At 43.4% G+C, this 16,715-nt stretch overlaps 1 protein-coding gene across 1 annotated transcript in view; it reads left to right on the plus strand.

The window, feature by feature from the left end:
• The window catches only part of Efhc1 (EF-hand domain containing 1), a 36,535-nt gene that overhangs the window by 17,878 nt on the left and 1,942 nt on the right, over positions 1 to 16,715 (plus strand). The window contains exons 7-9 of the mRNA XM_021636470.2: positions 200 to 340; positions 4,996 to 5,209; positions 5,756 to 5,927. Coding sequence (XP_021492145.1) covers positions 200 to 340; positions 4,996 to 5,209; positions 5,756 to 5,927 — 527 coding nt within the window. The remainder of the gene's footprint in view (positions 1 to 199; positions 341 to 4,995; positions 5,210 to 5,755; positions 5,928 to 16,715) is intronic.

A 16,715-nucleotide genomic window follows, 5' to 3' on the forward strand; every position in this document is an offset into this window, starting at 1 on the left:
TTTTCGAGACAAGGTTTGATTACGTAACCCGTGAATTTGCAATCTTCAGAAGTTGCTTTTGGGTATGTGTTTCTGAGCTGACCTCTAAGAAGACACTCACAGTGACTCTAGCGAGACATTAACACCACTAGCCCTGACACTCACAGTGACCTCTAGAGTGACATATTAACCCTACTCCTTTTTTCTTGTTTACCTCCAGGAGTTGCCTCCATATAACGGCTATGGGCTGATTGAAGACTCCGCTCAGAATTGCTTTGCTCTCATCCCCAAAGCTCCCAGAAAAGACATCATTAAAATGCTGACAAATGACAACAAGGTGCTCCGCTACCTGGCTTCACTGGTGAGGCGATTTTTATACACTCAGATGCTGTCTTCTCAGTACGTTGGACAACTGTCCATTTTGTCCATAGGGTGACAGTATCAGAATCACGCAGTCTCTTCAGAAAAGCTGGGCAGTACTAACTATAGTGTTTCTGAACCAAGACCTAGCTCAATTCCCAACTCCCCATGTGCTGTTCCTAGAGCTATAATGTCTCCCGTCTGTGCCTCAAAATTTGCATCCATTTTGTCTGTTAAGAAACTGCAAATTTCTATAACATATTTGAGTCATTTGTGTATAGACAGACGTTTCGATAGTATATTTCCTGAACAGTAGAAACTATGTCTTACCAAATGTTAGCACTTGCTGTGATATCTACAAGTTTACATTTTATATTAAGTATAAAAGTTGAATTATACTAGATTAATACACTGCCTTTTGACAAAAATTATTTTATGTATATGAATATTTTGCCTACCTGTATGTTTGTGCACTGTAGAAAGCAAACAAACAAACAAACAAAACAAGTTTAACCTGTCTTCCTCCTAGAATGCTGGGAATGGATATAGTTTATAACCTTAACTATCTGCTGATCACAAACTCCACGCATATCCCCCAGAATTTATGTTTTTGCTTCTCCCAGACTCTTTCCCCATAAAACCTCGAGTACTACTTCTAGGTCATAAAACTCATCTTGTGAGAGATATCATTTGCACTTTACAACAGCCTAAGTGACTTCTATGTTGTCTTAGGGCCAAATCTTGACTCCTACAGGCATTGTATTTACCTCAGTCGTTCTGCCTAGACCCTTATTTTGCGAATTGTTGCTAAGTCAACAGAACTCATCTTATGGACAAAGCCATATGCATTTTGTAAAGAGCTTCAGCGTAAACATGTCTTAAGCTTTGCTGTACTCAGGAAACTGAGTTAATTGTTATCAGAAAACCTTTACCAAAATTATGCCGTACTTAAATATGGCTAAAATAAATGAACTGAGGTCAAGCTTTCAAAGTTTCGGCCAAGCACTAGTATCTAAGGTGAGGTGAACGGTCTCTTTGTGGATAACTTTCTGCTGCCCCAAAGGCCTGCAGGGACCCCACAATGTACCACATGTGTGCCTGGTGTCCAGGAGGCCAAAAAAGGGTGTTAGATTCTGCAAGTGGAGTTATAGATGATTGTAAGGGCTGCGAGCCACCACATGGTTGCTGGAAATTAAACCCAGGTCTTCTGGAAGAACGACCAGTGTGCTTAACTGCCAAGCTATCTTTCTGGCTCTACCTTTGATATATAGCAAGTGATTTAAAAGCATGAAGCTTAGAAACAAATTTAAAGTTCAAAATCAAACTCAAGCTTTAAAAAGATGTATTTGTTATTTTTAAGGGGGTAAAGAAAATAATTAAGGATTTCAACAGAGAATGAAAAACAACTCTCTCAAAAAAACACTAATTTTTTGAGATGTATGTTGAACATATAGTTTTGAAATATATTTTGAGGATGAAATTGCAAAATAGGCTCAAAAACAGTTGGTAAAAAAAAAACAAAACAAAACAAAAAAAAAAAAAACCTATCCTTTAAACACCTAAAGAAGCTAAGTAAGAAGGAGGTCCCTGGGTAAGATGATCAGTCCTCACTCAGAAAGGCAAACAGGGTGGACACTGGAAGAAGGAGAAAACAGGGAACAGGACAGAAGCCTACCACAGAGGGGGTCTGAAAGACTCTACCCTGCAGTGTATCAAAGCAGATGCTGAGACTCTTAACCTAATTTTGGGCAGAGTGCAGGGAATCTTGTGAAAGAAGTGGGAGATAATGGGACCCGGAGAGAACAGGAGCTCCACAAGGAACCAAAAAATCTGAGTACAGGGGTCATTTCTGAGACTGATACTCCAACTAAGGACCATGCATGGATATAACCTAGAACCCCTGCATAGATGTAGCCCATGGCAGTTTAGTGTCCAAGTGGGTTTCCTAGTAATGGGAACAGGGACTGTCTCTGACATGAACTCAGTGCCTGGCTCTTTGACCACCCCCTCCCCCGAGGGACGAGCAGCCTTGCCAGGCCACAGAGAAGGACAATGTAGCCAGTCCTGAAGAGACCTGATAAGCTAGGGTCAGATGAAAGGGGAGGAGGACCTCCCCTACCAATGGACTTGGAGAGGGGGATTGAGGAGATGAGAGATGGAGGGTGAGATTGGAAGGGAATGAGGGAGGGGGTTACAGCTGGGATACAAAGTGAATAAAATATAAAAAATAAAAATTTAATTAAAAAACCCTATCCTTTACATTTTAAAACAAATCTCTTGAGAAATGGAGATTAAAGGGAATTTAAAAATCATATATACCTATAAAACCCTACTGTGAATAGCATACAGAGTGATGAAATGTTGAGAAAATACTCTTGCTATTGGGAACAAGGCAGGCAAGCCTGCCAGCACAGCTTATGCTCAGCCTTGTGAGTGGGTTCTAAGTGCCTTAGGGGTAGAGAAGGCACCCTCTGCACAGTACTGAGCCCTGCACTGGCGGAAGACCCCTCCCCCACTTCCCAGGCCCCTAAGTCCTGACCACCGTGGTGGTCGTTTCAATGAGATGTGAGTCATGAGCATTCACATACTTGGTCCCCGGTTGTTGCCACTGTTGGGGGTGGGGTTAGGAGATAAGGCCTTGCTGGAGGAAGTGTGCCTCAGCAGGGTGGGCATGGGGCTAGAGATGTGATCCCTCTGTAGCTGCTCCAGCTGCTGCCCCCTCTACTTCTACTCCATCATCGGTCCCAATGCCCTAGAACCATGAGCCGAAAGCAGACTCTTCCGAAAGTTGCCCTGTTCATGGTGTTTTATCACAGCAACAGAAGAGCAACACGGTCGCTCTCCGGAAGGGACATGGCTGTGCGAATAGTTCACTGAATGCCGGAGTCCTTGGACCCTCCAGCAGTGAACCTCACAGCAGAGAGGTGACCCCAGATATTGATCCATTTCCTCATCTGAGGCTCAAGGCTACACAGACTTTTCAGTTGATGAGATCTGCAAGGGCGGAGCTATTTTCCCTGTCAACCTTTTGGCCTCAGTTGAACCTCTTACCAACTGTACTTTTTTGGGTGTTCAACATCCATCTTCCTACTCCCCACAGCTGCTCATTGGAGCTGTCTTTCTCCCTAGAGCTGTGGCAAGGTGACTCAGGCCCCATACTTGTTTCTGTTCCCTGCTCTCAGATCCCTAGATAAGCTCAGTTATTTTTGTTGATGGTGGTTTGTTTTGTTTTGCTTTGTTTTGAGACAGAGTTTCTTTTTGAAGCATTAGCTGTCCTAGAACTAGCTCTGTAGACCAGGCTGGGCTCAAACTCACAGAGATCCATCTACTTAGCCCACCCACGCCTCGTGCTGGGATTAATGGTGTGTGACTCCATGTCCTTGTTTTAAAACCATGGGTTCAGTGGGATTGATTTAAGTTTGTCTCCATTTAGTTTCATGATGGCTATAGGCTTGCTGTATATTGCCTTTACTATGTTTAGGTATGTGCCTTGTATCCCTGATCTCTCCAAGACTTTAAACATGAGTGGGTGTTGGATTTTGTCAAATGCTTTTTCAGAGACTCTACCCTGCAGGGTATTAAAGCAAAGGCTGAGACTCATAGCCAAACTTTGGGCAGAGTGCAGGGAATCTTATGAAAAAAGAGGGAGATAGAAAGACCTGGAGAGGACAGAAGCTCCACAAGGAGAGAGAAAAAAAATCTGTGCACAGGGATCTTTTCTGAGACTGATTCTCTAACCAAGGACCATGCATGGAGATAACCTAGAACCCCTGCACAGATGTAGCCCATGGCAGCTCAGTGTCTAAGTGGGTGTCCTAGTAATAGGAACAGGGACTGTCACTGACATGAACTCAGTGGCTAGCTCTTTGACCTCCCCACCCCTGAGTGGGGAGAAGCTTTACCAGGCCACAGAGGAAGACAATGCAGCCAGTCCTGACAATACCTGATAGACTAAGATCAGATGGAAGGGGAGGAGGACCTCCCCTATGGGAGAGGGGCATGAGGGGAGAAGACAGGGAGGGTAGAGTTGGGAGGCAATGAGGGAGGTAGCTACAGTTGGGATACAAAGTGAATAAACTATAATTAATAAAAAATAAATAAATTTTTAAAAATGCTTAAAAAAATCAAAACAAAACCATGGATTCTCAAAAGTGTGTCCAGCCCTCTAAGTTGGGGAATCCTCTGTACTGTATTTGAGCCTTCAGGCTGTAGGCTTGTCATGTTTCTGGTTTACCTTCTGGGTGAGGCTCTTCCTCCTGCTGGGGAGCCACGTGACTGGGACTGTGCTCGGCCCGGTTTCTTCCCATTGCCTTGTCCTTGTGACTCTTTTCTGCATCCTATCACCTCTTTTGTGAGTTGCTGAAGTTCTTCCTTTCTGTCTCTGGACTCTCAAATCAACAGTGTAAAGCCATGGCTTCTTAAATATAAACACAAAAACCAGAAGATCTACTAACACGGGGTCTATATTCCCCCAAGGCAGCAATCAACTGAAGCTGAGTTCGGGTGGCCTCCCTCACAGGCTTTCCTGGGATGAAGCCTGTCTGTCCCAGCCCAGTCCCTCAATACATGCGTGTTTACATGAACCCAGCTTGGTTTCATTTGCGGGTTCCTAGAAAGGTCATAAACCTTGATCGTCTCTTTTCTTCGTCTTTCTAGGAATCCCCCATCCCAGAAGACAAAGACCGTCGATTTGTCTTCTCCTATTTTCTTGCCAGTGATATGATCAGTATCTTTGAGCCTCCTGTTCGAAATTCTGGTATCATCGGGGGCAAATTCCTGGGCAGGACTAAAGTTATTAAATCATTCTCTCCTGTTGACAACCCCATCTACTACGGACCGAGTGACTTCTACATCGGTGCTGTGGTTGAGGGTAAGCTCAGGTTCTCCTGTTGGCTTGGAAATGCAATCTCTATTTGCTGTGACTTGATGCATTCTTAGCTTTATAAAAGGTCTTTGGCTGTGTTCTGACCAAGATGGTGCTAATATGACTGCATTTCTTAATCCCCTTGCTTACTAATTAAAACGTAAGTTGACTGCACTTGTTGATATTACATTGTTGCATATATTGGCTCCATTTGTTAAATGTTAACACAAGGAAACCACTGTTTACAGCTGTTCAAAATGCACTCACTAGTCTGGCTGGCTGTGATGGTACACAGCTTTAATCCAGGAACTTTGGAAGCAGAGGCAGAGGCAGGAGGTTCTCTGTGACTTCAAGGCCATCCTGGTCTACAGAGTGAGTTCCAGGACAGCCAGTGCTTTGTAGACATGCCTTGTCTCACTGAAACAAAACAAAACATCTTCACTAGTCTGGGTCACCAGGGCTCACCTGTGGATTTATTGCTAGAGGGTTAATGCTATTTTATCCCTGATTGCTCGAAAAGCTGACTTAAGTGTGACGTTGCTCTCTCCTCAGTGTTTGGCCATCGGTTCGTCATCCTCGATGCAGATGAGTACGTCCTAAAATACATGGAGAGCAATGCCTCCCAGTACTCCCCGGAAGCCCTCGCCTCAATCGAGAAACTTGTCCAAAAGCAGAATGCTCCCGCACCAGAACCAAAACCAGAACCAGAACAGAAACCAGAAAAGTATGTCTGACTGCCAGGGTCAGGATTTGGCCCGGGCAGGATATTGAGAAAGCAGTTTCTCTCTGTGTGTACTGCAGGTGTACGTGGTGTATTTGTACATGTGTGCACAGGTGCGCATGCTTGTTCACTCATGCGCAGAGGCCAGAGGAGACGGATATCTTCTATCACAGTCTGCCCTATTTCTTTGAGGTAGAGTCTCTCACTGTATCTGGATCTACACTGGTGGCCAGTGGTTCTCCAGTCTCTGTCCCTCACAGCACTGGAGTTGAACTATAGCCATACCAAGGTTTTTGTGTGTTTGTTTCATTTGTGTGTGTGTGTGTGTGTGTGTGTGTGTGTGTGTGTGTGTAGGTGCTGGAACCTGAGCTCCCAAACCCACATGCTCACACAGCAAGCATTCTGGCCCACTGAGCCATCTCTGCAGGCCCCTAGAAAGTAATTCTTATTGAAATAAATGCATAATCATATTTTAGAGTTTCAACTTTCCTTTACCAGATGGAAGTTTTTGGGCAAACCTGGAAGGTCGTTTTAGACTCAACATAATAACTACTATCCTAGAAGTTTTCCAATTTTCATCCTGTAGCAAATAGTTACTGAATGAACACCTATCATGTCTGCTTCAGATGTTATCACTAGGCCAGTGGTCTTATCGGTAAACAAAGTAGATATGAAATTGCTCTTTCTAGACTGACCTAAACAGGAACTGATAGAGAGTAATACAAGTTTATCATATAGTAAAACCAATGATAATACCATACAAAAAGGAAGAAAGAAAAGATACCGTACAAAAAGGAAGAAAATGTAGGTAGCAAGCATTTACAGAGGTTGGCAGTGGTTTGCCCTTGCCTGGCAGAAGGGGCGACACCTTAGAGGGCAACACCGAGCAAACCCTTGAGGGAAGGGAGCTCTCTGGGTAGATGTGTACAGGAGCTTTGCAGGGTGTGGGACTGGCGAGCACAGAGGCCTGCCCAGGTAACATGCCCAGCCCAGCATGCTTGAGCAACTTCGAGAAACAGACCAGTGAGAGTACCTGGGAGGAGGAGTGAGAACAGGAGGGATATAGGCTGAAAAAATAATTTACAAGAACAAACAAAAAAACAGGAAGAAAATTAACAAGGAGCTAGGAGCTGCATTTCCTAAGATCCACTGGGTACTGGGGAAGATAACAACTTTTCTCGAATGAAGCAGAGATCCATTGTGAATTTGAGTAAGAGAATAGCAGGGTTTGTCATGTACTTTTAGAGGACCACCCTGCCTGCCGAGTTAATAAGTCAGTCAGAGCCACATGAGGTGGTGCACACCCAATTCTAACCTTTGTGAGGTACAGGCAGGAGGACCAAGGGTTTCAAGGCCAGCCTTAGCTACATGGGGCACCTGAGGCCAGCCTGAGCAATATGAGATTGAGAGGCAGTGGAAGGGAAGGGAGAGAGATGGGGAGGGAGATTAGAAACAGGCAAGGGAGGGGAAACTTCAGTTTGAATGTACTATATGAAAGAAGAATTAAATAAGTAAGTAGAAATTAAAAAAAAATATTGTAGGAGATGGCCGCTGAGCATGAAGTAAGACAAGTGAGGACGTGATCTGATTGGCTGAACCAATGTGATGAAAGATAAGTCACACAGGGGATGTGAGAGAACTTAAGAGTTAAGGAAGATTCTAAGATTGGGGCCTGAGCATCAGGAAGGGCTTACCATCAACTGAGATGGGGAAGATGGGAGCTGTGTGTAAAGGGGTTTGTTAGGGTGGTGCGGTACAGATTTGGGTTTAGAATATATTTGATATTTAGGAGAAAAAAAAAATCGTATCAGATGTACGTTAGCATTATTCCGGAACAGAGGACTTCAGTGAGGAGAGTTTTCAGTGGAGCTAGATCAGGTAGGAAAACTCAAAAAAAAAAAAAAAAAAAAAAAGCAAAAGAGGATGGGATGTGCTCTCTGTAACATGGTGTTTTTGAGGAAGTTTGTTCAAAGGAGGACAGAGAAATGGTACAGTAGCTGGCAGAGGAGACACAGTCAGCTGAAAGTTTTGTTTTGTGTTTAGTTTAAGATGGAAAAAAAACACAAGCGAAAAATGCAAAATACAAAAGCTGCCTGCCTTTGACCCCCGTATCCCAAGAGGCCAAGGCAGAGCTATTACAAATTTGAGGGTATCACAGCCAAGACCCTAGCTCAAACAATAAAAAAGGTGTTGGTGTATGTTAAAACTCTGTGACAGATGTGTGAGAGATGGGCAGAATTGCGCAGTGTGAGAGAGGATGGATGGGGTTTAGCCAGTAAGTGGAGAGAAATTGGTGCTATGTTAGAAGCATTGTTTATCTAGTGCAATTATCCTGAAAACAAAAACAAAAACAAAAAACCAAAAACGGTAGTCTCAGAACACTCGCCATTTACAAAAATACTGTAGACCTGTATTAGTTACTTCTCTGCTGCTGTGGTAAAATATACTGTAACTAAGCAACTTACAGAAGGGTTTCTTTAGGCTTATAGTTCCGGAGGGCTAAGTCTATTGTGGGGGTGGGGGAGGCATTGCAGGAAGCAGCAGACATGGTGGCAGGAACAGAAGACACATCTTCAAATGTAAGCTCCAAGCAAGAAGAATTAACAGGAAGTGGGACAAAACTCTAAACAATCTCCACCTCTAGTGATGTACGTCCCCCAGCAAGGCTCCACCTCACAAAGGTTCCACAGCCTCCCCAAACAGTGCCACAAGCTGGGGACCAAGTGATCAAATATGTGAACCTATGGGGAACTGTACTAGTCAGGGTTCTCTACAGGAACAGAACTTATAGAATATATATGTATATATATGTGTGTGTACGTATGCATATATCCATTATCTATATTACATATATGTATGTGTGTGTGTATATATATATGTATATATATACATATATATATATATAGAGAGAGAGAGACAGAGAGAGAGAAGGGGATTTATTAGAATGGCTTACAGAGAGGTTCAGCTAGTTCACCAATGGCTGTCTACCAACAGAAGGTTCAAGAATCCAGTATTTGTTCAGTTTTTGAGGCTAGCCATCATCTTGGCTTATCTTCCGTATGCACCAGAATCCCAAAGAACTAGGCTGTAATGCCAGTGAAGGAATAGACTTGTGAGGGAGAGCAAGGTCAGGCACGCAAAGAGAGCAAGCTTCCTTTTTTCCATGACCTTTATGTGGGATGTAAGCAGGTGTGGCCCCGACTGAAGGTCAATCCTACCTCAAAAGATTCAGATTAATTTCCAGGTGGTGATGGCACATGGCTTTATTCCCAGCACTCTGAAGGCAGAGGGAGGCAGATTTCTGAGATGGAGGCCAGGCTGGTCTACAGAGTGAGTTCTAGGACAGCTGAGGCTACACAGAGAAACCCCGTCTCAAAACAAAAAAGATAAAGGTTAGAAATGGTTTTTCCAGCCTGGTGCAGAGGTACACAGTAGGAATACCAGCATTCAAGGAGGCAGAAGCAGGAGGATCTCTATGAGTTAGAGGCCAGCCTGGTCACAAAGCGAGTCCAGGACAGCCAAGGCTATGCAAGAGAAACCCTGTCTTGAAACAAAGCAAAACAAATACAGTAAAAAAATAAAAACAGTCTTCCCACTTCAAATGATTTGATTAAATTATCTGGAGTACCCAGCTGCTGGGGTTTTAGTTAATTCCAGATGTTGTCAAGAGTCAACAACCAAGAAAACCTGCATCATAGGGGCACTTCTCGTTCAAACCACTACAGGACCCTAAAGAGAGGTTGGTTTTCTTTTTTTTACTTTTATTAATTACACTTTATTCACTTTGTATCCCCCCATAAGCTCCTCCCTCCTCCCCTCCCCATCTCACCTTCCTCCCCCTTCTTCACGCATGCCCCTCCCCAAGTCCACTGATAGAGGAGGTCCTCCTCTCCTTCCTTCTGATCTTAGTCTATCAGATCTCCTCAGGAGTGGCTGCATTGTCATCTTCTGTGGCCTGGTAAGGCTGCTCCCCCCTCAGGGGGAGGTGATCAAAGAGCAGGCCAATCAGATTATGTCAGAGGCAGTCCCTCTTCCCATTACTATGGAACCCACTTGGACACTAAACTGCCATGGGTTACATCTGTGCAGGGGTTCTAGTTTATCTCCATGCATGGTACTTGGCTGGAGTATGAGTCTCTGGGAAGACCCCTGTGTTCAAATTTTCTGGTTCTGTTGCTCTCCTTGTGGAGTTCCTGTCCTCTCCAGATCTTACTATTTCCCACATGTTACATAGGATTCCATGCACTCTGCCAGGAAGTTGGCCAGAAGTCTCAGCGTCTGCTTTGATAGTCTGCAGGGCAGAGCCTTTCAGAGGCCCTCTGTGGCAGGTTCCTAGCTTGTTTCCTGTTTTCTTCTTCTGATGTCCATCCTCTTTGCCTTTCGGGATGGGGATGGAGCATTTTAGTCAGGGTCCTCTCTCTTGATTAGTTTCTTTAGATGTACAGATTTTAGTAGGTTTATCCTCTATTATATGTCTATATGAGTGAGTATATACCATGTGTGTCTTTCTGCTTCTGGTTTCTCTTCAGGTCGTATAAATCTTTCGCCTTTTACTAAAGAGAGTTTTTAATCTGTTCATACTTAGCATATTAGAGGTGATAACTGAAAATTAAAAAAATATTTTTAAAATATACTAACAAAGTTTAACTTGTTTTTGTTTTTTGAGACAGGGCTGCATGTATTCTGGCTAGTCTTGAAATAAATATGTATCTGAGGCTGACCTATAATTATTATCCTCCTGCCTCTACCTCCTGGTTTTATGTGATGCTGGAATGGAATCCAGGGCCTCACACATGCTAGTCAAGCACACTATGAACTGAGCCACAAAGAGAGAACAGTCTTTGCAGAAACTATGTTTTCTGTTTTCCAAACAAAGGCAATTATTGGGAAGAACTACATTTTACTTAAGAGGAGACAGCCAAATTTTTAATGCTATTAAACTCAGCCTGGAAAAACATCATTTATTGTGTAATATTGGGAAAATTTTTGTACACTTGTGGGAAAAGAGGAGTGAAGAGATAAACAGTAGCAGTGCTCTTATTGTTTACTTTACAGAATGTTACAAGGGTCTTGCGAACCCACAGGGGTTCAGGAACTATTCTTTGAAACTTTGATCTTGGTGACAGGAAGTCAGAACCTGTGGCAGTAGGCACAAATGGACAGGTGGATGTGCTTGGCAAGCCCTTCTAATGGTTTGTGGTTAGTATGGGGTAGGGTAGGAACTAGAATTTGTGAAATGTTTTATTTTATTGAATATATAGGATATATATTGAGCATAAAGAAAATGAACACCAAATTAAGATGCAGTATTATTTTATTCACTAAAAATATGGCCAGTTATAATCTATATTCACCATCAATTGAAAAATGCATTTTAATTCCAAAGATATTAAATGTGGAAGAAAATTGTCTTTGTGCCACTGGAGCAGGAGAATTAGTTCAGCATTGCCTGATGTGGGGCCCAAGGAGTTCTCCTCAGGGACCTCTGCTCAGGGGCAGACAAAGCCACACACTGATGGAAAGAATTTCTAGGCGAGTCAGTATGAAGCAAAGTTGAGGTTTGTTTATGAAAGGAGATATTTCAATACATATTTAAGCAAAGGCATAGAGGAGGGACAGAAAGTGGGAGGGAAGGGAAGAAAGAGGAAAAGGAGGGATAGGGCAAAGAGAGGGAGAGAGGGTGAAAAGAGAGGGAGGGGGAAGGAAAAGGGAGGACGAAAGGAAGCAGGGAGGGAGAAGTGGAAAGGGAGGGAGAGAGAGGAGAGGGGAGAAGGGTAAAAAAGTGGGAAGAAAGGAGAGAGGTTTGAAAAAAGAGCTGTTACACATACCCTAGGAAAGACTCAGGCTTCTGGGAGAGAATCAAATTTAAGAATAATATTTAATCATATTTATTTACTACAGTGTATACATCTGATTTTGCCGGCTATTGAAAACACATTACTCAAAGGATTTGAAAGATTAAGGGAGAATATTTTGGTACAATTATTTTCTCTAAAGAACTCTCCCTGCCAGACTTTAGGGAAAAGGCCTGTGGCCCTAGCTACTCACAGCTTCAAGGCACGCCTGAAGAATTTAATGAAACCATGTCTCAAAACTAGAGTGAAAACGAGACTGGAGATGTAGCTCAGAGGTAGAACACTTCACCTGGCATGTATGAGGTCTGGTGTTTAATCCCCAGTATTGCAAAAAATAAGTAGATAAGTAGATGAGCAAATGGATCTCTTCTTTATTAAACGAGGCCATAAGGTGGTTTATAAGGCGCATTATAAACGCTTAAAGGAAGAAAAGGCATGCTGACTAAAACCACAGGCCCAGAAAGGCCAAAGGGATTCTTACTGTATCATAGGTCACACAGAGCCAAGGCACACATCTTGATGATAAACCTGCTCAGCCTCTTGTTTGTGAGATTTTTCTCAAAAAGAAAAAAAAAAAAAAGACTTTAATCCTTTGCAGGTGATTTCATACAGTTCAGAAAGAGGCTTAATCCAGGTACCGGTACCGGGGGCGAGGGTTTTTCCCCTCTCCCTTTCCCCTTTACGTCCCCATTCTTCCATCCTGGTTTGTGAGAACTGAAGAAATAGTGCGGCTGTCTAGGGAAGCTGTCTAGGGAAGCCTGCAGGGTGGGCACTAAGGGCCCACTTGGTATGCATGGCCACTGTGTTCAATTCAACTACTTCTCAAAAGGGTCCCCTTCTATTCGGCTGTGCAAATACCCGCAGAGCCTGGGAGCTATTTGCTTAAGCACGCTACCCTACCGGCAAAATCTTATATTTGGCAGTGAGGGAAAGGTGCACCAGGGGCCCTGAGAGCTCTGTACCAACAAGAGCGAAGAGAAAGGGCAGGCTTTGGGGTTAAGAGGGTTGTCGCCATCCTTGTTTTGATGCTCCCAGTTGTTCTGTATGAGGAAATGCTTGACGATGACATAAATCTTCATGTCACACTCCTGTGTCTCAAGCCCTCCCAGCGTTGGCGCTTTGCTTTCTCCCCCAATCTAGAGCAAACCTTACAATAGGAAGTGCACATCCTCTACTCAACTACTAATCTTATAATAATAATAATAAACGTATCATGTATTTTTATGGCAGGTATAAGTTACAAAAGGATGGATTTTTGGAGCAGCTAGCCACTATTTTCTCTGGACCAGAAAATTAGCATAGCACATAGGAAATTAATTGACTACTGATTGCAGCTTGAGGTTCTTGGGGAGTCTGGAGTCTCTTCTGCAATTAAAAAAAATCATTTTTGTATGTATGGCTGTTTTGCCTGCATAAATGTCTGGGCGCTGTGTTTGTGCCTGTTGCTCATAAAGTCCAGAAGAAGGCCTGGGATCCCCTACGAATGGAGTCGTAGATGGTTCTGAGTCATGTGGGGATCAGAAATGAACCTGGAACCTCTGAAAGAACAGCCAGTGCTCTTCACCACTAAGCCATTTCTGCAGGCCTTTCTTTGTAATTTTGTGAACACAGATTTAAGGATAAAAACATGTATGTGGCTCATAAGCCCACTTGTACACAAAATCTACCTGTTTGACCAGGATGAACGCACACACACACACACACACACACACACACACACACACACACACACACGTAGATTGTGTCCGTCTTTCTTTAGCATGCTCGTTGGCACCCTTCAGCCCCAGGTGGGTGCCCTGTTCACTCAGTGAGTCTTATAGTCCTTCCTTTCTCCCTTGGAGATGTCTCCAGGTAGTCTCTTTTCTCTTCCCCTTGTCTTCAAGCCCCACTCTTTGATGCTCACTTTGCAGTTCAAATGTGAAACCAAGGTCTCAAGGATGGCTCAGCAATTAAGGGCACTGGTTGTTCTTCCAGACAGCCCTGAGTGCAGCTCACAAAGTGGCTCACAGTTATCCTTAATGTCAGTGGTGCTGATGTTCTCTTCTGACCTCCCTGCATGTGGTACACAAACATTCATGCAGGCTAACACCCATATGCCTTACAGAGGTAAGCAGAAAAAGAAAATATCCAACAAATGTAAGACACAGGGTTGTAGTGGGCACTCCTGCCGTTGGTCCACCTGTACTTCCAAATGTCCATGTGGCCATCCTTTCTCACCTCCGGTCACCTTCTCTAAACACAAGGCTACTGCTTTGCTTTGCTTTGCTTTGCTTTGCTTTGACCATTTTCTCCATGACTGCATGAGAATCTAAACACCCTTCATGAATCACTTTCTTGAACGTCATTGCTGGTTTCCAAACATAATAGTCAGGCTGTGGTGGTGTACACGTTTGATGCAAACACTCTGGAGGCAGAGGCAGGTGGATTTCTGCACACCTGGTACAGAGGCCAACAGCCAGGGCTACACAGCTACCCAGAGAAACCGGCTCAAAGAGCAACAACAAAACAAACAAAAAAGAAGCAACAGATAGTAAAGTAATAAGTAAATGTGGTTAAAACATTTTAAAAACAGTCTCCCTCAAAAAAAAAAAAAAAAAAAAAAAAACAGTCTCCCTCATTAGTTGAGCAGGTATTTGAGCTTGCACCTGCATTAGACCTTACATTAACACAGGCTTAAGTAAACGTGAGACAATAGAGGGCTGTGACCTAGAGCAGAAGCGGGCAAGCTTTTTTCTTTGGATAGACTCAGACGCTGAGTGATTCAGTCACAGCATCTCTTGGAAATACCCAGCCCCACCCTTACAGCATGAAAGCAGCCACAGGCAAGGGTAAGTGAACAGGAGTGGGTGTGTTCCAATAGATCTTTCTGAATAAAGAGCAGTCTTCAGCTAGATTTGGCCCTCGTCCAGTTTCCAGACCCCTCCCCATCCACGGTTAGCTTGTTCGGTGTACATACAGTATTAGTGACTCTTTACCATCTTCCTTTGAAACCTCTGTTTTGATCTGGAGAGCCAAGAGTCTGGTGTTCTCCCCTGAGAGCCTGTCAGGTACATCTTCTTTCGATTTACGTCATCCAGGTTTGCTGGTTCTCAGGATCCACAGTTTGTCTTCTTGTTTGCCTCCTCTAACCTCTCTAGACAGTGTTCAGTATGTGAGTCGCTCTCACACTCTGTCCTAGCCATTGATGCCTGCCTTTTTTTTTTCTTTTTGTCTATTTATGGTGTCTTTTGAAATGCTGGTTACAACTGAAAAGCCATTTGTCACGTCCTCTCCCAGTACACCTGCTCCTCTTGTCTTTATTTCTGCCCTATTCTTTTCTAAGGTTGAGATAATGAGCCATGATGAAATGTCAATCACTAGCAGTGTCTGTTAGAGAGGGGGCCATCAATACAGGCTAACTCCTACCTTTCTTCCCCTCCCTCCCTTTTCTGGTTTTCAAGACAAAGAGTTTCAATGTGTAGCCTTAGCTGTCCTGGACTTGCTTTGTAGACCAGGCTGGCCTCAAACTCAGAGAGACCTGCTTGCCTCTGCCTCCCCAAGTGCTGGGATTACAGGTGTGTGCCACAGTGCCTGGCTCTCCCTTTCTTGTGACGGGAACCTTGTAGATACAGACCCCTAACCTCTTATATTTTGTGCCAATATAATGTCCAATAAGCTTCTGCGCTCTTTTGTTTGGCTCTACAATACCTCTAGCTCCTGATTTCTCCGTTTTCATTTTCACCACTTCGAGAGTTGCATGCACTTGGCACCCCCAGTGGTAGCTGCAGAAACAAATTCTCATTGGCTTAGCCCAGAGGGGATTTATGTTTTTCATGTACCACAATAGCTGGGGGCAGACAGTTGTAACTAGCTGAACACAGGAGTTCAAAGTCAGCCTCAGCTATCTAGGAAGTTCAAAGCCAACCTGTACTATCTGAGATCCTGTGTCAAAACAAAACAAAACGAAACAAAAACAGCCAAACAAACAAAAACTATAATTAATTAATCAAAATCAAAGTCTTTTCCAGAATCCCATATCTGCCAAGTTTTTTCATCTTGTTGCCTGGGCTATCTCACTCCAAAAATTACTAGAAAAAAAAAATCAAATCTTAAGAATAGCTCTTGCTGTAAACACATCTCATCTGAAATTCACGCAACAAAACAAAAACACTTCCTGACTTTTGGAAGAGATTTAAATTCATTGTATGAAAAATATAAATAATAGGCAAATTCAGCTGTAAAAGAAGGGCACTTTAGAAAACTACAAAATAATATGGTTTAGGAAAATAATCATTTCAAAATGAACCTGGAAGCTTTAGGAGGAATGGGAATTAAGAGCTAGCCTGGGCTACACAGTGAGACCATGTCTCAAAAACAAGAATAAGAACGAGGGAAACAAAACAGAGGGAATAAAATGTAGGTTATACAAGTTGCAGTAAGACCAACTATTTGAAAAGACATCTCATAAACCAGAGATGACTGCTTCGAACATTTTGTTGTTTAATATATATATGTAATACTGCATTCCCTAGGGCAGTCCCTAAGCTCCCATGTGTGGCCTTCCACAAAACTCCCTGAGAACTGAAGAGGGAATGTTAAAACTGTGAGAGGCTCCTGTTGACCTAGTTACACTCATAGATAGCTTCTAAGTACCCAGGCACTTGGATTTGGATGAGGTAATGTTAGTCTGTAGAAAGAGACGAGTGTGGTTCCCACAAATATCAAATTAGGAATGATGGCACATGAGACCTGGCTCTCTGTGGTCGAGTGATTTAACAGATGGAAAGAAGGGAGACAGCTCAAACACTGTCCCAGACCAGCCCTTACAGTATGGAGGTCAGTCATCAGCAGCTGGCTGTCAGCTCTGTGTTACAACTGTTTTTTGTTAGAAGCTTCCCAGATTTCACCAAATAACAGCTTTTGGACAGTGAGGTAAGATTGGTCAAGAATGACTATA

The sequence above is a fragment of the Meriones unguiculatus genome, chromosome 16 (genome assembly GCF_030254825.1).
Source record: "Meriones unguiculatus strain TT.TT164.6M chromosome 16, Bangor_MerUng_6.1, whole genome shotgun sequence".
Lineage (NCBI taxonomy): Eukaryota > Metazoa > Chordata > Mammalia > Rodentia > Muridae > Meriones > Meriones unguiculatus.